The sequence below is a fragment of the Tachyglossus aculeatus genome, chromosome X2 (assembly GCF_015852505.1).
Source record: "Tachyglossus aculeatus isolate mTacAcu1 chromosome X2, mTacAcu1.pri, whole genome shotgun sequence".
Lineage (NCBI taxonomy): Eukaryota > Metazoa > Chordata > Mammalia > Monotremata > Tachyglossidae > Tachyglossus > Tachyglossus aculeatus.
In genome coordinates, this window is record NC_052100.1 from 27,409,197 (window position 1) to 27,431,871 (window position 22,675).

Sequence of the window (22,675 nt, forward strand, 5' to 3'; positions counted from 1 at the left end):
CTCAGCTGTGGGGCAGCTTAAGTTTTAAAAATTTAGTCCCGGACAGGATGGGTGGTCCTTGCCCTATTACTGATTTCTATCAGGGCTCTCACTATGCAAATGGCTAAAGTGCTAATCTTCTTTCACCTTTAAGTGAGAGGCGCCTCGGTGATTTCACTCTTCCAAAAAGGAAACAGGAAACTGTATGAAAATCAGAAGCAAGAGACCGGATTTAAAAGAACGTTAAAGCAGTCACAATTTTTAATTTCTCTCACTGACAAGGTTGACAGGATTTCATTAAAATCAGAAGCCAGTTTTGGTTGCTACTTGAGGAATCCAATAACTAGGCACAACTTGCCCTATTTTGAGAACTTTGTCCATGTCAAATCTGACAGCCACAGAAGGAAACGCAAATCGTCTGCCTTCCCGGTGAAAGGGTCGAATCAAGGTCTTGGATTTTTATCTGCCCCACACGCCTTGGCGCCAGGACACCCAACAACAATACCAAGGTTCTTCTCCAACCAGAGAGAACAAATTGGTTTTCATTACAGAGACACCAATATAGCTAAACGACGGACGGATTAAGGTACTTAATATAAAACTCCGCCTGAGCGGTCCTTTCGGTTTCGTTACGGAGGACCGTGTGCAACAGCAGTCATTTTAGAGTACGGAGATCAACGATCATTCTGACTGGCTGAAAACCTAGCACTGAGGGTAAAATGAAGATTCCTGCTGGATGTATAAAAAAGTGGCATTTACAAATGAATTCTTAGCTCTTGAGCAATACTTTTAATGCAAACGGAGAGGGGAGTTACCGCCAGAACCGACGCGATGACACACTGATTTGAGGATGCAGCCCACTCAGGTGAGGGAGGGGATGGGTTGATTTGGGGCCCGGAACGGTCGGTGGGGATCACCGGAGACCCCCGAAACGGGCTGCTTGACTTGAAGCATCCAGGCGGGACGTGGCGTAAAGCCGGCTGAGAAGGCATCATCTCTCACCGTCCGACGGGACCCGCTCGTCGTCCTTTGAACATTTATTTATGACGTTCGGTGTGCAGAAGGACGCGGGAAGTGGAGATGAGGCTCTTCTGCTGCCGCCCCAAGCCCACCCCACAGCACCTGCAGACATTATGCCGTGGCCCCCCCGGACCGGACCCCATCTGCGGCCGCGTTTCGACGGAGCCCGCTGCGGGCGGATATAATTACGCTCCCACGGCAAAACGGGGAGGGGGGGAGAGTGAAGGATGTGACTGTTTTCGCCGCGCTGCTTCTTCCGCTTTCCCAACGGGGCCAACTGGCTGAACACTGACATTGTACGTTAGAAGTCTAAAGGGAACTAGATTAAAAAGTTGGTTTGACAAAAAGAAATATGAAAATTTAATATATACAACGAAATTTTAAAAGTACAAAAATAACATCTATGCCGATTAGTTTCTCATGCTCTGAAAAGTCTCACGGGGCACATGCAGAATTGAGAGTTCGGATTTAGGAACCTGGCCTGGCCATCCGTAGCACTTGGAATGCATATTCCAAATACCGTGAACACGCCGGCGTAAAGCCGGGTCGGGGAGTTTCAGAGTTGGACGTGTATTCAAAATATTTTATATACCAAATACTGCAATCGTCCAGTGATCTCTTCATGTGCACATGCTGAGAATTGACAGCTTTTGTTCTACTTGATTATTAAAAGGATTCATAAGCAGGCTTACGCACACTAAAAGCTACACTGGTTTGAAGATCTATGACGTTATAGAAAGAAATCCAAAATGTACAAAATACACAACTATAAAAAAGCAGGGGACATCCATTGCCATGCCAAAAAAAAAAAAAATTCAACTAATAAAACTGCATAAAGATGCAATTTAAAAGGAGAAAACAAAAATATACAGAACACTCAGGAGACAGTCAGCAGTCAGGTCTGCTTAATATTACTCCAATAAGGATTTAGAAAAGGAAATACATTCTTATTGCTGGTGTATATCAGATCTCAGACTCCCACGTGAGCACGCCGAATCAGCAGTCTCTAAACCTCTTCTGCCTCAGGAAATTAACTGAAACGAGAGAAGTTGATTAGTTTTCTTCTGCCGAAATTTCTGTGTTTTTGAGAGGGAGACACACACGCACACGTGACCTTCTGTCAGTCAATAGTATTTACTGAGTGCTGTGTGCACAGCACTGTACTAAGCACTGGGGAGAGAACACTACAACACTACAACAGACACATTCCCCGCCCACAACGAGCTGATCTCCTGCCTACAAGGTGTGCATTAGGGAGGAGGCAAAACTCTAAAGTCCCTTAGCTCAAGCCTCAAAGTGGTTTGTTTTTATCCAATACAATAATGGACAATATTAGCGCTTACACCTAGAAGAATCACCACCCTATAAAAATCAACTTAAGCCTATACATGCTCCCCTAAAATCACACATCCTTTACATTACCTCACCCAATTCAGGGGAAGCTCAGGATGGATATATTGTCGGTTTTTGTTTTAAAAAAAACCCCAGCCAATTCCTACTTAGGGGCGTGCATACCTATCAATCCACTGTATTTACTGAGAACCTGAACTAAGGGTACAGCGGGGGCAAAAAAATCCACAGTCCTTGCCCTCAAGGAGCTTTCGGTCTAATGAGGGAAAGACAGGCTACATGAACCACAAATGCCTGTGACAAGAGAAGGGAAAGACGGGGAAAAGAATAAGCAGGAGCAGAAATAGGACAGGAGTGCTTGCAGGTGTGCTACGTGTGAATACATACGTATTGAGGCATAAGGCTTACCTCTTTAACAGTCTTTTTGATAAAGTCCTTTCTGTCAGACAAATCGTAAGCCGGATACTTTTCATACACCTTAGAAACAGCATATAACAAGAGTGAGCAAAGACTAAATGGTTTGATCTCTGTGGAGAATGCAGTTCATTTATAGGTAAAAGACAGTACATCAATAAATACAAATGGTCTGAGCTATTGACTATGTTTTCTGTTTCCCAATATGCAACTTCAGCAATGGTTTGTGACTCCCTCGACTAGAATGTGAATTTCAGAAGGCCGCACATGGGAAAAAAATCACTTTAGACAGCTTTCAGGGTGCATTCGCTAGTCATAATGGTATCTAAGTGCTTACTACGTGCCAGGAACTGTACTACGTGCTATGGTAGATACAAGATGGGTCAGACAAAAGTCTCTGTCCCTCATGAGGCTCCCAGTTTAAGTAGGAGGGAGGACAGACAGCTAATCTTCATTTAAAAGAAAATGAGGCCCGCCAGAAGTTAAGTGACTTGCTCAAGGTCAAACGACAGGCAAGCGGCAGAGCTGAAATTAAGACCAGGTCTCGCTGCTCCCAGGTCAGTTTTCTTTCACACACCGCTTCTTGATCCTCCAGACTGACAGATACACTTAATGGAAAGTGGTCGCTTACAAAAATGACCCGTTTGTTTTCTTCATTATGAAACAGACACTTTCAGGAAAAGCTTCAAGATAAACCCTCTCACAGTCTAGTGGATCATGAGGCTCCCTGCTGGCCCCAGTGCTGCCACAAAGGGAGTCGGGCTTGATTACTCCCCTCACGAGACTCCTTAGGGGACGGAGAACCACCTTGAAATAGGCAGACCTACCCCTCCCTGCCTCAAAATCAAAAGGAAGGGTGCACCTAGTTGATAAAAAATCTTCACGCTTTTACTGGGTGGAGAGAAAAAATCAGTAAACCAGGGCCCCATGAAAGTCAGGACCTCATGTGCCTATCTTCATCACCTCCTCCTCCCCATGGCCTCCCTCCCTCTGCCCTTCCCCTCCCTGCAGCACTTGTATATAATAATGGTACTGATTAAGCGCTTACTATACGCAAAGCACTGTTCTAAGCACTGAATATATTTGTACACATTACTTTATTTTACTTGTACTTATTTACTACTCTATTTTGTTAATGAAGTGTATATAACTACAATTCTATTTATTCTGATGGTATTGACACTTGTCTACTTGTTTGGTTTTCCTGTCTGTCTCCCCCTTCTAGACCGTGAGCCTGTTGTTGGGTAGGGACCGTCTCTACCTGTTGCCGACTTGTACTTCCCAAGTGTTTAGTACAGTGCCCTGCACACAGCAAGCACTCAAATACGACTGAATGAATGTGCCAATTCAAAATAACTGGACTCATCCCACTAAAACCTGGCCTCATTTAAAGGGCACCCTCAAGCTGCACAGTTAATCCACGCCATGGAGAAGCACAAAGTAAGGACTGTCCCCACTTTAAAGAGCAATCTAAGAAGCTGATTTCAGAGACAGCCGTGATTAAACTTCATCTCGACTTGTGCTGTTATAAACTCTAAATTGATGAAAAATTCCAACAGCAACATAAAAACCCCAAAGGAGCTCAACCGAAAAAGGACATGAGTGGATGAATTCATGAAACCATACATATTTTTAAAACGTGAACATCAGCTACTTACCTCCTTGCAAATCTGTTTCATGGTAACTTCCTCCAAATTAGCATTGGCCAGTAGCTTCTTCACAGTCTCTTTCAGCTCTTCATCTGTTGGGGGTTTCTTCAGTTTTTTAATTAAAGGCTCATCATCGGAACTGTCTTCAGACTCACTTTCTAAATCTAAAGGCAGAATTTGTATTCCGTTAAAAGGAAAGGTTTTCTTGGATAATGAAATAAGCTTCTCTTCAGTATAATGGTGTTTCAAAAAGCATTGACTTATCTGCTTAATTGTCATTTTCCAATAGCTTTACGATTACTTTCTTTAGTCAGACTTCAGTTTCAAACCAACTGAATTTGTTTGCTGCATTCTCACAAATCCCACGCTTGTAAATTTAATCCCCACAAAATTTGCAAGCTAGAGGTTCAGTGAAAGTCTTTACGGCTCTGTAATTTCTAAAGTTTACAGAAAAATCTTTACCTTTTTTGGAATTGTTCTGGTTCTTTTTTGTAGTGCTGCTGTCCGCTTTCTTGACATTGGCACTCCTGACAGCTTTTTTGTTTTTAGGAGTTTTTGGTTTTGCCTTTTCCTTTCTAGATGTCCTTTTAGGTGGCTATTGGAGGAAAAAAAAAAAGACATATAAAGACATCTGGGTTAAGCCCACAACTTTAGCTTCTGCTTGCCAAGGCAACTAACTGCTCTCCTGTTCCAGCTGCAGAAAACTGACATTTCAGGAACCAATAATCACAGAACTTAGTACGACGCCTGATAGACAGTAAGCGCTTAACAAGTACCTTACCACCCCCCACCCCCTGAACACAAAATACAAAACATCTTCCAATGAAATACAAAATTTTTCTGAACCATAAGACCTTCTAACCTTGTCTGCAAGAAATGTACAAAGTTGTTAGGTGTATGTCTGGACAGAAATATAATTTTAGGCCCTCGTTTATAGTTCTGTAACGCTGAAACCTTTCAGAACCATTTCCAAATACCGTCTTAAAAGTTCCAGTCCTCAACTAAACTTGCGCACCCTCAAAAGACAAAAAGGTAAAACACACACAACTCCTACCAACTTGACCTTTCTGTAAAAAGCATTACTAGGACAGTAAAGAGAACCTCTGCGGATGTCTGGGGCATAACCTATAATCTTCATGGCTATTAACTTTTAGACTCTTGCTTTAAAAACACAACATAAGCTAATTCTCAAAAAAAAGGTCGCTCTTCTCTTAAATTGTTCCGTTGGCATAGTAGGGTACATCTCGGGGATTCTTCTGTACTTTACCCTCTTTGAGGAGGCTTACAGACTTAGAAACTGGAACTGGAGGAGTAATGTGGCCTCGCGGACAGAACACGGGTCTGGGTGTCTGAAGGACCTGAGTTCTGATCCCAGTTTCATCACTTGTCTGCTGTGTGACCTTGGGCAAGTCACTCCACTTCTCTGTGCCTCAGTTACCTCATCTGTAAAATGGGGATTAAGACTCTGAGTCCCACGTGGGACACGGACTGTGTCCAACCCAATTAGCTTGTATCTACCCTGGCGCTTAGTATAGTGCTTCGTACACAGTAAGTGCTTAATGAATACAATTGTTATTACACTGCAATTACAATGTGGAAACTCTCAGTCCTGGAACATGAAACTGCCCGGCCTAATGGATAGAGCACGGCCTGGGAGTTAGAAGGACCCGAGTTCTAAAGAAGTTATGGATGGGGAGGGCCCGATGACAAAGCTTAGGCTTCCCAACCAAGCCCCTGGGCCCAGGTTGCTTCAATGGGCCACTCCTGCACACTTTCACCAAGCTGAAGTAAGTGTGACTTGATGAAATGTTTTGATCTACAAACAGGGTACTTGAGACCAGCTTTTATGTTCTTTCACGCATCCTGTACAGCCTAGGAATTTCACAAAAGAAATTTTTACCTCCTCTTCGCTTTCTTTATCCTCCTCTTCGGAAGACTCGTCCTTCTCCTTCTTCTCATCCTCCTCACTGCTTGATTCGTCCGACAGAATCTCAGGGTACTTGGTCCGTCTGGCCCTCCTCGCTGTTCCCGAGCTGCTCCGTTCCTTTTTGCTCCCCTTGCTGGGGGTTTTTTTGGACTTCGGCAAAGGCTGTGTAAATTAAAGGCCTCAATCACACAACACAGACTTAAACGGCCAAGGGTTTTAAACCTGGCTTTCACTTGGCAAGCTCTTTTCTGTTACGGGAATTCTGTAGTGGTGAAAGACAGAATGTTTTTTCTCCTGTCCCCTAACAAAAATTGGGGCATATACACCCCAATTCAATTTCCAACGCTCACCTTGTTTCTCCAGCACGGATCCCCTGCTGATTGGTAAAGAAACTCAAGTCCACTCTAAACGCCCCAGCTCTCAAATCTCCACTTGCCTACCCAGAATCTCACTCAGCTAAATTCCTGAGCTCCCCCAGAAGTAGGGGAAGTAGGAAAGCGAGACTGGGGACCAGTTAGCCAGCTCCTCCTCTCCAAACACAGATCAATCAGTCCACAGTACTTATTGAGCACTTAACACGTGCAGAGCACTGTACTAAGCGCTTGGAGAGAGTAAGCACGTCCTCTAGACTGTAAGTTCGTTATGGGCAGGGAACGTGCCTGCTGCTTCTCTTAATAGTCTGCTCCCAAGCACTCAGTGCAGTGTTCTGCACATAGTAAGCGCTCAGTAAAAGCCATCGATTGATTGAGAGTACAACACAACGGAATTAGCAGTCACATTCCCTGTCCGTAACAAGCTTAGCGACTCAGAGGGGGATGGTTCGTAAACCCAGGAGAGGGTCAAGGAAGAGAGCAGAAGAGGCCATTATTTCCCTCTGCTTTCAGAACACCTGGAAGGGACAAAAACAGAGTTACCGCCATTTCGAGGGTGGCCTCGGTTAGATGCATCGCTCTGGTTCCTCTCCCCTCGGCCGGGGAAGCGGATGTTAAAAGACGACGGAATAAACTCTCACCTTGCCCGATGGCTTTGGGTGCATTAGGAAATTCAAGATTCTGGTCACCAGCTCGCTGTTGATGCCTGATCTCTCCAGGTCAAGAACTTCACAGATGTTCTTCAGCATGGCATTTCGAAACCTAAAAATGGGGAGAAGGAAAAATAGGGAAAGACAAACTGAAGGGGCAGATAGTGAGCTGAAGTTTTACTGCAGATCCTAAGTGTCAAAGACAGTAATAACGATACGTGTACGTGATTTCACTATGTGTCATGGGGTACTGAAAGGAGTAACCCCATGATAGAGTAGATTATGCTGAAGTGGAGGAACGGTGAGCTCAGGCACATTTTACTTGTACATATTTACTATTCTATTTATTTTATTAATATGTTTTGTTTTGTTGTCTGTCTCCCCCTTCTAGACTGTGAGCCCGCTGCTGGGTAAGGACTGTCTCTATATGTTGCCAACTTGTACTTCCCAAGCACATAGTACAGTGCTCTGCACACAGTAAGCGCTCAATAAATACGATTGAATGAATGAATGAATGAAATACACACAAGGAACAGAGCTGTATTCTCCAGCCCCTGAAACATTTTTACTGGAATTCCTGGTTAATTTAACAAAAGTTACAAATCAGCCACAACGCATCGTTAACATACAGTTTTCAGGAAGAATGAAGTTATCTAATTGCTGTCCTTTCTTCCAAATACTTCCAGTAGGAGAATGCACAGATCTTACATCACTCATATAAACTTATATATATTAAGTTTATATATAAACTTACATCACATATATCAAGCGCTTAGTACAGTGCTCTGCACACAGTAAGCACCCAATACGATTAAATGACTGAATGAATGAACATCCTTACACTTTACCATCTCCCTATCTGTAATTTATTTTAATGTCTGTCTCCCCGTGTAGACTGTAAGCTCCTTGTACGTGGGAATCAACTACCGCATCTGATGTAGTGTATCTTCCCATGCTCTTTAATACAGTGCTTTGCTCACAGTAAGTTCTCAAAAAACGCCACGGACCGTTTGAACTAGAAAACCTTTTGCCCTGGCCTTATAATCAATAAATCAATGATATTTATTAAGTGCTTACTACGTGCAGGGTTTACAAAGACTGTAGGCTTGTTATGGGCAGGGTACGTGTCTAATTCTGTTGTGCTGTAATCTCCCAAGTGCTTAATACAGTATTCTGCACATAGTGAGTGCTCAATAAATACTAATGATTCATTTACTACCTTTATCCCTAAAGAAGATCTCCGCTTACTGGCAAGATGTGTATTCAGCTTGACTTTATGTTTCTGTCAAGTCCAATGTCTTTAAACTGCTTTCAAGGAAGGGTTAACCTTTACTCAGCAATGATTCCAACTGAATTGTTTAAAATGCCCTTACTGCCTGGCTGACATTAAAGACTTCTCAGTGACAGTTTCCATTTGTGAAAAGTCGAACTCTGATATTTAAGGCAAGTGAATTACCGGCATAAAGAAAACTTTTAAACTCAAGTACAAGTCTAGGAAGCACAAACAATACTGCATATTTAGAACACTTACTTTTTCAACATTTCTTCCTTCTTTTTATATTGATCACTTCCTTTTTCGAATGGAAAGCCACTAAACTGTCCCACATTCTTCTTTAGCGAGGCCACCTAGAAATAGTGTTGTCTAATTACTGTTCTTTTCTTAGGTTAAAAGATATATGCACATTAAACGCATTTCATAAATTATTTTTTGACAGACCTAAGCACACGAAGGAAACAAATCTACAGCCAACATTGACCATCTCATATACTTTCAATGATCACCTGCTTATCTGTCCACTCTTGCTTTAAGAACTTAGTGAAATTCTTTCCAGTAACTTATCTGCTGAGTTATCCCCTTAGACTTTAAGCCTTTTTCCGAGTAACTAGCATTTTGCTGAAAAAGTGATCTGCCACTTTAGGTGGCAGATGAAAAAAAAACACAAAATTGTTGCCGAAATTTTTTAGGCCCACATGCTTTCCACCACTCATGGGTTTTTTTTTGCTGAAATGAATTCCACGTTTCTTAAACCAGGCAGGGTTTTCACTAAATTCCTTTCATTTCTCAAATACATTTTCAGTGCATTCTGTTGATTTAGCTGTTGACCTAAATTAGGGCAACTGCCTATAACAGTGAATTTTGAAAATCTGCTTAAACATGGATTAGATTTTTCCATTTGGGGTGGCAGAGAAAGAAAAAAGATTTCCATGTTCCCGGTTGGCCTAAGGAAACCATGACTGATCATGGTAAATAATGATAATCCAAAAATAATCAAGATGTTTCAGCTGCTAATTTAAAAGCCGGATTATCAACACTACTTTCGACCAAAGGAAAATTTTAACAATTTCATTCATTCATTAATTGTCGCATTCACTGCACGCTTACTGCGTGCAAAGCACTGTACTAAGCGCTTGAATTTATTTTGGACTGTATGCTATATAGGAGCTAATGGGGTCTGTCATAAACACCAGTTCAATAACAACAAATAGCTGTACACAGGGGCAGGACACTAAAATTTCAGATTTGAACTACTGCAGAATCTTGATTAGCTGACCTAATTGGAGACGGGGGTCCTTCACATAATTGCCTGCTTCTTTCCACCTACAATCTGAAGCCCCCCTGTTAGGAGGCAATTAGGTTTGCAAACTGATATTCCTGGCAAAATCACAAGTCATAAGGCCGGGGTGACGAGACAGGTTGGTCGGTGAGGGGATTTTGTGGGGTGGGGGATAGCAGGCTGTGGGGAGCAGTAGGTAAGGGGAAGGAGGAGAAACGGCAGAATGTCCCTGTGTGACAGACCAGTTATTCTATTTTTAGTTCAGTTTACTTGTCAGACTGTCGGATAGATGCCCAAACTGAAAAATACTGATGTGTGAATACATAAAGGGAGCTTAAAGAATGCTTACTGTGCCTGGTCGGTTGTAGAGGAGTTTGTGCAGATTTCGAAGTTCATCCGTTTTCTTCTTACTCAAAAAGAAGTGTATTCTTTCAATTTCACAGAGTTTCTGCCCCTTGCCTAAGACGGAACAACACTGTTTCAAGCGGATGGTTTAAACTTACAGGTCCATTACTTGGCTACAAATCAATACGGAGGGCAACAAAATGAAAAACGTACAATATCCCATACAAAAATTCAAAGGACATGTTCAGGAAAAAAGGCCACATCTTAGACTACTAGGCAGACACATACTAGATGCCCCTAAATATTTGTAGACACCCAAGAGCATATACATTAGAGGTTTTACTCCTTCAAGGGAAGTGAGAACTTTAACAGGTAAAAGCTGCTCTTCGGAAGGGCACGTTCACCTGCACTTAACAGAACACAGGCCAACTGAAAGCCCAATGGGAAGACAGGGTTCTCAAAAACAAACGATGACTCCGCTCCAAGCATGTTAAACTCCTTTCTGTGGCTGAGCTGCAAATGTGGGTATAGATTCCATAACTGAGAATATGAGAAGCATATGAGAAGCAGCGTGGCTCAGTGGAAAGAGCACGGGCTTTGGAGTCAGAGGTCATGGATTTACATCCCAGCTCCGCCAACTGTCAGCTGTGTGACTCTGGGCAAGTCACTTAACTTCTCTGGGCCTGAGTTCCCTCACCTGTAAAATGGGGGTTGTCCCCGTGGGACAACCTGATCACCTTGTAACCTCCCCAGCGCTCAGACCCAGTGCTTTGCACATAGTAAGCGCTTAACAAATACCATCATTATTATTATTATTCCAATGCGGGTCACACTTTTAGAAGTGCTACAAGTTATACAGTCTTTGTTAAGTCATTAAGTGACTGAGCATGGTATTAAACAACATGAAAATAAATGAAATTGGGAGATTTACAGCTACTTCTGATCTTCCCAACGCAGCTGGTGGATGGGGACAGTAGTTCAAGAGTTGAGGAGGGCAGGAAAGGGAGAGATGGGTAAGACAGAGACAAGGGGACCAAATGCCAGAGAGGCCTGGAAACAGATGCTGATGAAAGAGATGCTCCCGCCCCCAGCACTGTACTCGCCCCCTAAAAGGAGCAGCAAGAGAAGCCATGAACGGGGTGACTGGACTGAGACTGTTGTGGCGGCTCTTGTAGCTCTTTGGGGCACAGGGATGGCAGGAACCTGGCTCCCAGAGCCCTGAAAACTTTGGAGAGCAGCGACAGCGGCCACATCTTTCCCCTCATCACAAAGGCAAGGGAATGGGTGCCCCTGATGTCTCGCCTGGATGCGGTCAGCTGCCCTGCACCGGGGGGCCACGAGTTTGACCGACATGATCTGCAACTGGGTTACAGGGTTGAGAGAATGTAGCCAAATAAGCAGGACCAACTTGCCTTGTGCAATTGTAAACGGTTCCCTCTGCAAAGATGACACTTGCATCGTCAACCGCTCCACTTTTTTCTTTTCCCTCTTGCCTTCCACGATGAGACTCTTTTCTAGAAAATAAAAAGATGCCCTTTTGTTAAAAGGTAAAGGAATTTTATTGTACAGCCAAGAGTTCTGTAGTGAGTGGGCCCAAGCCCATTTTGGCCAGGTTCATATTCCCGCCCCAGGGCAGGGGGAGAGGGGCGGACGTGGAGCAACCTAGATTTGGAAACTGCTGTTCAGAACGTCGCTCTCAGATCTGGTAAGGGAACAACCAAAATTGGGCAGGCTGAGTTTCTAGCCCATCATGCAAGACTCTTAATAAAGGAAAAAAAAAAAAAATCCAATTTTTTTGAAGACTCAAATCTAATTCTGAATGTGTTCAATTAGCCTCCTAAATTTAAAAATTCATTAGGCCTGGAAAAAAAGTATTTAGGCATTAGCTCTGGCCATATTTAGCTATCCTTATCCTACCTGTCAACTTTGTCTGTTCCTCCTATCGCTCTATTACTGTTCCCCAAATTACCTGCAGCACACATATCCCCAAGAAAACCAAACAAAAGGGAAGAGAAAGGAGAGGCAGAGCATATTTTTCAGCTTCTGGGACGAATTTACTTCAGGCCACAGGAACTTACCCTCTGGAATACTGTCTCACTCTATCACTGTCTGCCTGCTCCAAACTTCCACCTCAACCTGGAACACTAAAAGTTTCCACTGGAAAATACTTTATTAGCCCCAATTCCTCCCATTTAATTTCTTGCTAACTATATGCCAGGCACTGTACAAGCTAATTTCAGCCTGCACGAGCTACCTGTGATACACTCATGAACCATATAATTCTCTCACACACACACACGCAAATCTACACATGGAGGTGTCCCCAAGGCACACAGAGGGGAATCCTCAAAGGAGAACATTGTTTTCCAAATATATTAATTAGGGACAAAGTCTCTTAGTGATGATGGAATCCGAGCACAATACGCTGCATAAAAAACTGGGGAAAGTACAAGTTCATAATTTCTGTGCCAAGAAAAACTTCAATTTCTCAGTAACGTGGGCAAAATAAAATTCACACATCTGAGAACCTGGAACGCGTCATCTTTCTCACTGATCTTAAAACCCACACGGACTGATGTGATTTTGAATTTCAGGCTCTCGGCTGCTTAGTGGCTCCAACTTGGGCAAAAGGCACAGTGCAACCAATCATTCAATCAGTGGCATGTACTGAGTGCTAACTGCGTGCAGAGCACTCTATTAAGTGCTTGGGAGAGTACAAGAGAGTTGGTAGATGCCATCCCTGCTCAGATGACCTTGACATTTCCCTTTTCTTTATTTAAACACAAGCCTTCGCATCGACTAACTTGGACGGGCTAACTCGCCGCCGAGAGGGATGAATGCCCAACAGTCCAATCCAGGAGGCCAAGACGGAGAGGTGGTGAGGTACGATTTAATGGCCAGTGGGACCTTTCAAGTCCCGATCTTACGACTTCCTCCCTGGTGCCACCTGCTTCAACAGCCCGTGCACAATCTCCCAATTGCACATCTGGACACTTACCCCAGATACGTTCCGCGTCATGCTTAGACAGCCCACAGATTCCTCTTTGGGGAGACATCCTGAAGACTGAAGAGTTTCCAAGCACCAGACAATCCCCTAGGCATTCAATCCCAGTCTCTCCTTCAAGGCTCTGCCCATTTAAACTGGGCCAGGGCTTTCTACTAAGGGCTTCTCCCAACATCATCAGAATTATGGCTCTCCTTTTGGCTTCTCATTACAGCATAGCCAATCACCCACCTGGGTGTGAAAAGACCTTTCTGGTGTGAACAGATGCTGAGCTTAGGAGCAAAAAGCTGGCTTTGGGGTTTCTGTAGAAACCAGGATGAAAAAACTTGGCTGGCTGGTCCTCCAGTGACTCAGAAGGCAAAGGAGAGTTAGTTTTTTTTACACCCGCCCTCCCCGCCACTCATTTTTAAAGGTGATGCATCTGACTATGAGGTCCTATCCATTTATGCAAGTGAGGCTGGAAAGGCAGATATGGAGCCAAAACTCCCCTTTCACAGATGACTTTTCTCTCAAACTTCAAATCCCTACTAAAATCACACATCTTCTCCATGAAGCCTTCCCTGCCTAATCTCTTAACTCTATGTCCACCCTATTTCCATCCCCTCTGTCACCTATGCCCTTGAGTCCCAGCTTCTAAGCAATTAGGTACTCACTCTTCTCCTTACTTGTAATTTCTTTTTTTGTCTTCAACCCCTTACAGATTGTAGACTCCTTGAAGGCAGCGGTTGTGCCTACTGACTCTACCGTACTCTCCCTAGCATTGAGTACAGTGCTCTGCACACAGTGAGGACTCAATAATTACTACTGATTGATTCCTCCAGCAATGTTTATAATTAAAGACAGATCCTTGCTGCGCTAGTGGGTCTGTCCCACAATACGCTTATTTCTGGTTTCCAGTTTACCTCTTGGCAAAACAGGTCTTCGCAAGGTTGATCAAACGAAGCAATCCCTCCCAAGCTTTCTGCTCCCCAGATGGGTCGGACTCCTGCAGTGGTCTCTCAACAGGACACTGCACACATTTTGGAGGCTGCTTCAACACATCTTTAAATTCTGAAGAGTTGTGGAAGCTTCACACTGCCTGTTGGCCCTCAAATTGCCAGAATGGCCAGTAGTGATCCCCATTCCAACCCACTCCACCTCTTCACTTGTTTTACTGTGGCCCAACACACCCAGCTGTCCTCCTCCTCCTCCTCATCATCAATTGTATTTATTGAGTGCTTACTATGTGCAGAGCACTGTACTAAGCGCTTGGGAAGTACAAGTTGGCAACATATAGAGACAGTCCCTACCCACCAGTGGGCTCACAGTCTGAGGAAGTTAGTCGTCAGCCTAACTCTAACCTGCTTCTTTAGGGGCCTGGGCCTCTGGACTTTAACAGCCCTCCTATAAACAAGCCCCTGTCAATTGGTGGTGGTGTCCAGTTCAAAGATGACAAACCTACAAGATGCAAGTTTGCAAACACTGCACGGAGCTAAATACTCTAGGAGGATAATCATGGTTTCAGATCTCCTCAAGAAAGCTAGTCTTAATTTTTTTTTTTTTTTGGAAAGTGCAGAAGTTAAACAGACACCTTGATGTTTACATCCAACCCCAGAGAGGAGCTGCAACCTGGGCATCTGCCCTTACTACATCCCAACTATATTCACAGAATAAAGTTCTCTAGTGTGACCCCAAACTGGAACTCAGAGCACCAGTTGTTTAGCAATAATCATGAATCCTGCACAAGTCAGGCAACTGATCTTGGAAAACAATCATTAAAAAGGCCGGCAGATTTAAGCTTTATTATTTGAAAATGCCGTCCGATGAGCTATTCAAAACTAAACGCCTACTGATGGCCTCTGAAGCACCCAAACCTCTCTGGATATAATCAGCTCTCCAGAGCAAACAAGACCACTTTCCTCGTAATCTCTTTCGTTTCATCCCTTTCCCTTCTGGCCCTAAAGACCCATGTAACACCCCAAAACAGAAAGCAGCAACAAGACAGCACAGGAGGCCTGGCTAAGTCACAAACAGCACAATCATTCCCTCCTTAGACAACTTCTTATCTCCCGAAAACACGGCTGCAATTCTGGGTTCCCGCCAAACATGAAAATAGGCCAAGTTCCACATTTCATTCATAATTTTACCGTCCTCAATTCCTGTCGATCCAGAACCGTGGAAGTGAGTGGACTTTCTGGGTAGCTTGGTTTCTGGATAATACATCTCTAGACAGTGAGCTCGTCGTGGGCAGAGAATGTCGCTGTTTATCGTTGTATTTTCCCAGGTGCTTGGAACAGTGCTTTGCACCACAGTAAGGGCCCAATAAATGCAACTGAATAGGCCCTCTTAACACAATGCTCTGCACATAGTAAGCGCTTAATAGAACAGTGCTTGGCACACAGTAAGTGCTTATTTGAACAGTGCAAGTTCTTGGCACATAGTGTTTAACAGAACAGTGCTTGGCACAGAGTAAGCGCTTAACAAATACCATCACTGTTACTATTATTATTAATAATAAATACAATTGAACGAATAGGCCTGATTAGGGCAGCGCCTGGTACATAGTAAATGCTGAACTACTGCCACGATCATTCTGATTAGTATTATTGGTAGAGGTCCGGCCTTCATCTAGGCCCCCCCACCTTTTTCTTCCTCCTCCTCCTCCTCTTCCTCGTCATCCTCTTCCTCCTCTTCGCTGTCTTCCTTCTTGCTGGGTGGTTGGGGGTCGGCCTGGGGAGTTGTTTGGACGGGCTTGTCCTCCTCCTCCTCCGGCGCGGGAACCACGGTGGACATGCTGGCGACCTTTGGGGAGACCATCACCATCATCATCATCATCATCGTATTTATGGCGTGCCTACTACAAGAAGCAGCGTGGCTCCGTGGAAAGAGCCCGGGCTTGGGAGTCAGGGGTCGTGGGTTCTAATCCCGACTCCGCCACTTGTCAGCTCTGTGGCTTTGGGCAAGTCACTTCACTTCTCTGCACCTCAGTTCCCTCATCTGCAAAATGGGGATGAAGACTGTGAGCCTCACATGGGACAACCTTGATTACCTTGTATCCCCCCAGCGCTTAGAACGTACTTGGCACATAGGAAGCGTTTAATAAATGCCATCATTATTATTATTATTACAAGTAAAATAAAGTACAAATATATTCAGCGCTTAGAACAGTGCTTTCCACATAGTAAGCGCTTAATAAATGCCATCATTATTATTATAAGTCACTTCACTGCTCTGGGCCTCAGTTCCCTCGTCTGTAAAATGGGGATGAAGACTGTGGGCCCCACGTAGAACAGCCTTGATTACCTTGTATCTCCCCCAATGCTTAGAACGGTGCTTGGCACATAGTAAGCGCTTAACAAACACCAACATTATTATTCTTAATCCCGGCTCTGGCACCTGTCAGCTGTGTGACTTTGGGCGAGTCACTTCACTGTTCTGGGCCTCAGTTCCCTCGTCTGTAAGATGGGGATAAAGACTGAATCCCACGAGGGACAAACTGATCACCTTGTAACCTCCCCAGAACTTAGAAGAGTGCTTTGCACATAAGAAGCGCTTAATAAATGCCATCATCATTATTATTATTGTAAGTCACTTCACGGCTCTGGGCCTCAGTTCCCTCATCTGTAAAATGGGGATGAAGACTATGAGCCCCATGTGGGACAGCCTTGATTACCTTGTAAACTCCCAAGTGCTTGGAACAGTGCTTGGCACATAGTAAGCGCTTAACAAATGCCATTATTATTATTATTATTGTTATTATGTCACTTCACTGCTCTGGGCCTCAGTTCCCTCGTCTGTAAGATGGGGATGAAGACTGTGGGCCCCACGTGGGGCAACCTTGATTACCTTGCAACAATAATAATACTAATGATGGCATTTATTAAGCACGTACTATGCGCCAAGCACTGTTCTAAGCGCTGGGGGGGGGGGGGGAATACAAGGTAATCAAGGTTGTCTCCCGTGGGGCTCACAGTCTTCATCCCCATTTTGCAGATGAGGGAACTGAGGCGCGGAGAAGTGACTTGCCCAAAGTCACCCCCCCAGCGCTTAGGACAGTGCTTGGTATGTAGTAAGCGCTTAACAAATGCCATCATTATTATTCTCATTATAGAAGTCACTTCACCGCTCTGGGCCTCAGTTCCCTCATCTGTAAGATGGGGATGAAGACTGTGGGACAGCCTTGATCACCTTGCAATAATAACAATGATGGTATTTATTAAGTGCTTACTATGTGCCAAGCACTGTTCTAAGCGCTGGGGAAGTTACAAGGTGATCAGGTTGTCCCAAGGTGGGCTCACGGCCTTCATCCCCGTTTTCCAGATGAGGTAACTGAGGCCCAGAGAAGTGAAGTGACTTGCCCAAAGTCACCCCCCCAGCGTTTAGAACAGTGCTTGGCACGTAGTAAGCGCTTAACAAATGCCATCACTATTATTCTCATTATATAAGTCACTTCACTGCTCTGGGCCTCAGTTCCCTCATCTGTGAGATGGGGATGAAGACTGTGGGACAGCCTTGATCACCTTGCCATAATAACAATGATGGTATTTATTAAGCGCTTACTATGTGCCCACTGTTGGGTAGGGCCTGTCTCTATATGTTGCCAATTTGTCCTTCCCAAGCGCTTAGTACAGTGCTCTGCACATAGTAAGCGCTCAATAAATACGATTGATGATGATGATGTGCCAAGCACTGTTCTAATGATGGCACAAATGCCATCATTATTATTATAAGTCACTTCACCGCTCTGGGCCTCAGTTCCCTCATCTGTGAGATGGGGATGAAGACTGTGGGACAGCCTTGATCACCTTGCAATAATAACAATGATGGTATTTATTAGGCGCTTACTATGTGCCAAGCACTGTTCTAAGCGCTGGGGGGGGGGGGTTACAAGGTAATCAAGGTTGTCCCCTGTGGGGCTCACAGTCTTCATCCCCATTTTCCAGATGAGGTAGCTGAGGCCCAGAGAAGTGAAGTGACTTGCCCAAAGTCACCCCCCCCCAGCGCTTAGGACAGTGCTTGGCACGTAGTAAGCGCTTAACAAATGCCATCACTATTATTCTCATTATATAAGTCACTTCACTGCTCTGGGCCTCAGTTCCCTGATCTGTGAGATGGGGATGAAGACTGTGGGACAGCCTTGATCACCTTGCCATAATAACAATGATGGTATTTATTAAGCGCTTACTATGTGCCCACTGTTGGGTAGGGACTATCTCTATATGTTGCCAATTTGTCCTTCCCAAGCGCTTAGTACAGTGCTCTGCACATAGTAAGCGCTCAATAAATATGATTGATGATGAGGATGTGCCAAGCACTGTTCTAATGACGGCACAAATGCCATCATTATTATTATAAGTCACTTCACCGCTCTGGGCCTCAGTTCCCTCATCTGTGAGATGGGGATGAAGACTGTGGGACAGCCTTGATCACCTTGCAATAATAACAATGATGGTATTTATTAGGCGCTTACTATGTGCCAAGCACTGTTCTAAGCGCTGGGGGGGGGGGGGTTACAAGGTAATCAAGGTTGTCCCCTGTGGGGCTCACAGTCTTCACCCCCATTTTCCAGATGAGGTAGCTGAGGCCCAGAGAAGTGAAGTGACTTGCCCAAAGTCACCCCCCCCAGCGCTTAGGACAGTGCTTGGCACGTAGTAAGCGCTTAACTATTATTATTATTATTATTATTATTAATTATTCCGGAGGGCGGCCCAGGCCGGAGGGGGGAGAAAGGACCCGGATGGAGCCGGTCCTCCCCAACCCCATGGCGGCCCTCGCACTCACCGGGAGGGCGGGCGGGACGGGGACGCTGACGGGAGGCAATGGCGGACGGATCAGCGACGACCACGACGACGACGACGGTTCTCCTCAGCGGCGGCCTCCTTCTCCTCGTCGGCCTCCTTCAGATTTTCAAAATGGCGGTTCGGGCCGGCCGCGGGAAAGCGCCAGCCAATCAGAAGGCCGGGTTGGGGCTGGGAGGGCGCGCGCGCGCGGGCGCGTGCGAGAGAGGGAGGGGCGGGGCTGGGAGGGCGCGTGCGCGAAAGGGGCGGGGCTGGGAGGGCGCGTGCGCGAGGGGGGCGGGGCTGGGAGGGCGCGTGCGCGCGCGAGAGGGGCGGGGCTTCCGGGTCGCTGAGGAGGCTTGGGGCTGCCGGCAGGGGGCGCTGCAGGGACAAAGCAGGCGGTTGGGCGCGGCGGGGGTATATGCGTGTATTATATCACGTCATATTATATATTATATTATATAATAATAATGATGGCGTTTATTATTATTAATAATAATGAGATCATTTATTATTAATGATAATAATGATGTCATTTATTATTATTAATAATAATGATGGCATTTATTATCGTTAATAATAATGATAGCATTTATTATCATTAATAATAACGATGGCATTTATTATCATTAATAATAATGATGGCATTGATTATCATTAATAATAATGATGGCATTTATTATCATTAATAATAATGATATCATTTATTATTATTATTATTAATGATGGCATTTATTATCATTAATAACAATGATGGCATTGATTATCATTAATAATAAAGATGGCATTTATTATCATTACTCATAATGATAGCATTTATTATTATTAATCATAATGACGGCATTTATTATTATTAATCATAACGATGGCATTTTTATTATTAATAATAATGATGGCATTTATTATTATTAATCATAACGATGGCAATTATTATTATTAATCATAACGATGGCATTTATTATTATTAATCATAATGATGGCATTTATTATTAGTAATAATAATAATGATGGCATTTATTATTATTAATAATGATGATGGCATTTATTATTATTAATAATGATGATATTTATTATTAATAATAATAATGATGGCATTTATTATTGTTAATAATAATGATGGCATTTATTATTATTAATAATAATAATGGCATTGGTTGAGCGCTTACTATGCGCAAAGCACTCTTCTAAGCGTCGGGGAGGTTCCAAGGTGATCAGGTTGTCCCACATGGGGCTCACAGTCTTCATCCCCATTTTACAGAGGAGGGAACTGAGGCCCAGAGAAGTGAAGTGACTTGCCCAAAGTCACCCAGCTGACAACTGGCAGAGGCGGGATTTGAACCCAGGACCTCTGACTCCAAAGCCCATGCTCTTTCCACTGAGCCACGCCGGTATATGTATATATGCTGGTATATTAAGCACTAGGTCTTGAAATATTACTACACTATCATATTATTATAATATACTACTACTACTAATAATAATAATAGTGATGTCATTTATTAAGCGCTTACAAGGTGCAAAACACCGTTCTTTGGGGAGGTTACAAGGGGATTATAACATTCTATTCTATTACATCATACTATATAAGCAGTTGAGCCAGAGAAGCAGTGTGGCTCAATGGAAAGAGCCCGGGCTTTGGCGTCAGAGGTCATGAGTTCAAATCCCGGCTCTGCCAGCTGTGTGACTTTGGGCAAGTCACTTCACTTCTCTGGGCCTCAGTTCCCTCATCTGGAAAATGAGGATTCAGATTGTGAGCCCCCCGGGGGACAACCTTATCACCTTGTAACCTCCCCAGCGCTTAGAACAGTGCTTTGCACATAGTAAGCGCTTCATAAATGCCATCATTATTATTATTATTATTATTAATCAATCGCCCACTGTTGGGTAGGGACTGTCTCTATATGGTGCCAACTTGTACTTCCCAAGCGCTTAGTACAGTGCTTTGCACACAGTGAGCGCTCAATAAATACGATTGATTGATACTACTACTACTAATAGTGATGCCATTTATTAAGCGCTTACAAGGGGCAAAGCACCGTTCTTTGGGGAGGTTACAAGGGGATTATAACATTCTATTACATCATACTATATAATAAAATAATATTGTATTACACTATATTAAGCGCTGACAATGTGCAAAGCACTAGGTCTTGAAATATTACTACACTATAATATTATTATAATATACTGCTACTACTATCAATCAATCGCCCACTGTTGGGTAGGGACCGTCTCTACATGTTGCCAACTTGTACTTCCCAAGCGCTTAGTACAGTGCTCTGCACACAGTAAGCGCTCAATAAATGCGATTGATTGATACTACTACTACTAATAGTGATGTCATTTATTAAGCGCTTACAAGGTGCAAAGCACCGTTCTAAGCGCTGTGGAGGTTACAAGGGGATTATAACATTCTTTTATATTACATCATACTATATAATAACATAATATTATGTTACACTATATATAATATAATATACTGCACTATAGTATTCTAGACTGTGAGCCCACTGTTGGGTAGGGACCGTCTCTATATGTTGCCAACTTGTACTTCCCAGGCGCTTAGTACAGTGTTCTGCACACAGTAAGCGCTCAATAAATAAGATTGATTGATACTACTACTACTACTACTACTACTACTAATAGTGATGTCCTTTATTAAGCGCTTGCAAGGTGCAAAGTACCGTTCTAAGCGCTGGGGAGGTCACAAGGTGATTATAACATTCTATTATATTACATCATACCATATAATATTACAATATAACATTACAATAGAATGAAAACAATGTAATGTAATGTAATAATATAATGCGATATAATATAATATACTACACGATAACATAATATTATATTACACTATATATAATATACTACACTATATTATCGTATTACATTATATATGTACATTATACTATAATGTAATATATTATAATATAATATCATAGGATATAATCTAACAATATCATGATATAATATACTACACTATAGTGAGATAGCATAATTAATATTTCATATAATATACACAGCATATTATATCATAATACTATATTATATTATATTATGTCATGTTATATTATTATGTATAATGTATAGTATTATACATTATACTATAATGCATAAATTACATTATAGTGCCGCTTATTATATATTACAATTATATTATATACAATATATTATACTATTATATTATAATAGTAATATGATAATATAACACTGCTTTATAGTATAATGTACATATATAATGTAATATATTATTATAATATTACATTATAGTATATTATATTATAGTGTAGTATGTTATAGTATATTCTATTACAATATTACATTGCATTATTATTATATTATATTATATTATATTATATTATATATTATATTATATATTATACTATATTCTTTATATTTATTATATTAGTGTATGTATGTGTAGCCGCCAATTGCCAGCTGTGTGACTTTGGGCAAGTCATTTAACTTTTCTGGGCCTCAGTTACCTCATCTGTAAAATGGGAATGAAGACTAGGAGCCCCCCATGGGACAACCTGATCACTGTGTAACCTCCCCAGAGCTTAGAACAGTGCTTTGCACATAGTACGTTTAATAAATGCTATTATTATTTATAATAATAATAATAGAGAAGTAGCATGGCTTAGTGGAAAGA

General features: G+C 43.0%; 1 protein-coding gene across 2 annotated transcripts; it reads right to left on the reverse strand.

Moving 5' to 3' along the window:
• Window positions 1-745: 745 nt before the first annotated feature.
• Window positions 746-19,083, reverse strand: DEK (DEK proto-oncogene). Of its 2 annotated transcripts, XR_005457208.1 has the most exons (12): window positions 19,025-19,083; window positions 15,886-16,045; window positions 11,673-11,774; window positions 10,265-10,374; window positions 8,892-8,986; window positions 7,352-7,472; window positions 6,313-6,501; window positions 4,875-5,007; window positions 4,422-4,576; window positions 2,758-2,826; window positions 1,943-2,033; window positions 746-1,318 (listed from the first exon to the last, which is right to left on the reverse strand). XR_005457208.1 is itself a non-coding variant. In XM_038771297.1 (11 exons), the coding sequence occupies exons 2-11, from the start codon at window positions 16,034-16,036 to the stop codon at window positions 2,022-2,024; spliced, it is 1,137 nt and encodes a 378-aa protein (XP_038627225.1). In that variant the 5' UTR covers window positions 16,037-16,045; window positions 19,025-19,083; the 3' UTR covers window positions 746-2,021. The 2 variants fall into 2 exon arrangements, 1 of the variants encoding a protein (XP_038627225.1); XM_038771297.1 differs by having other exon boundaries at window positions 746-2,033.
• Window positions 19,084-22,675: the final 3,592 nt, after the last annotated feature.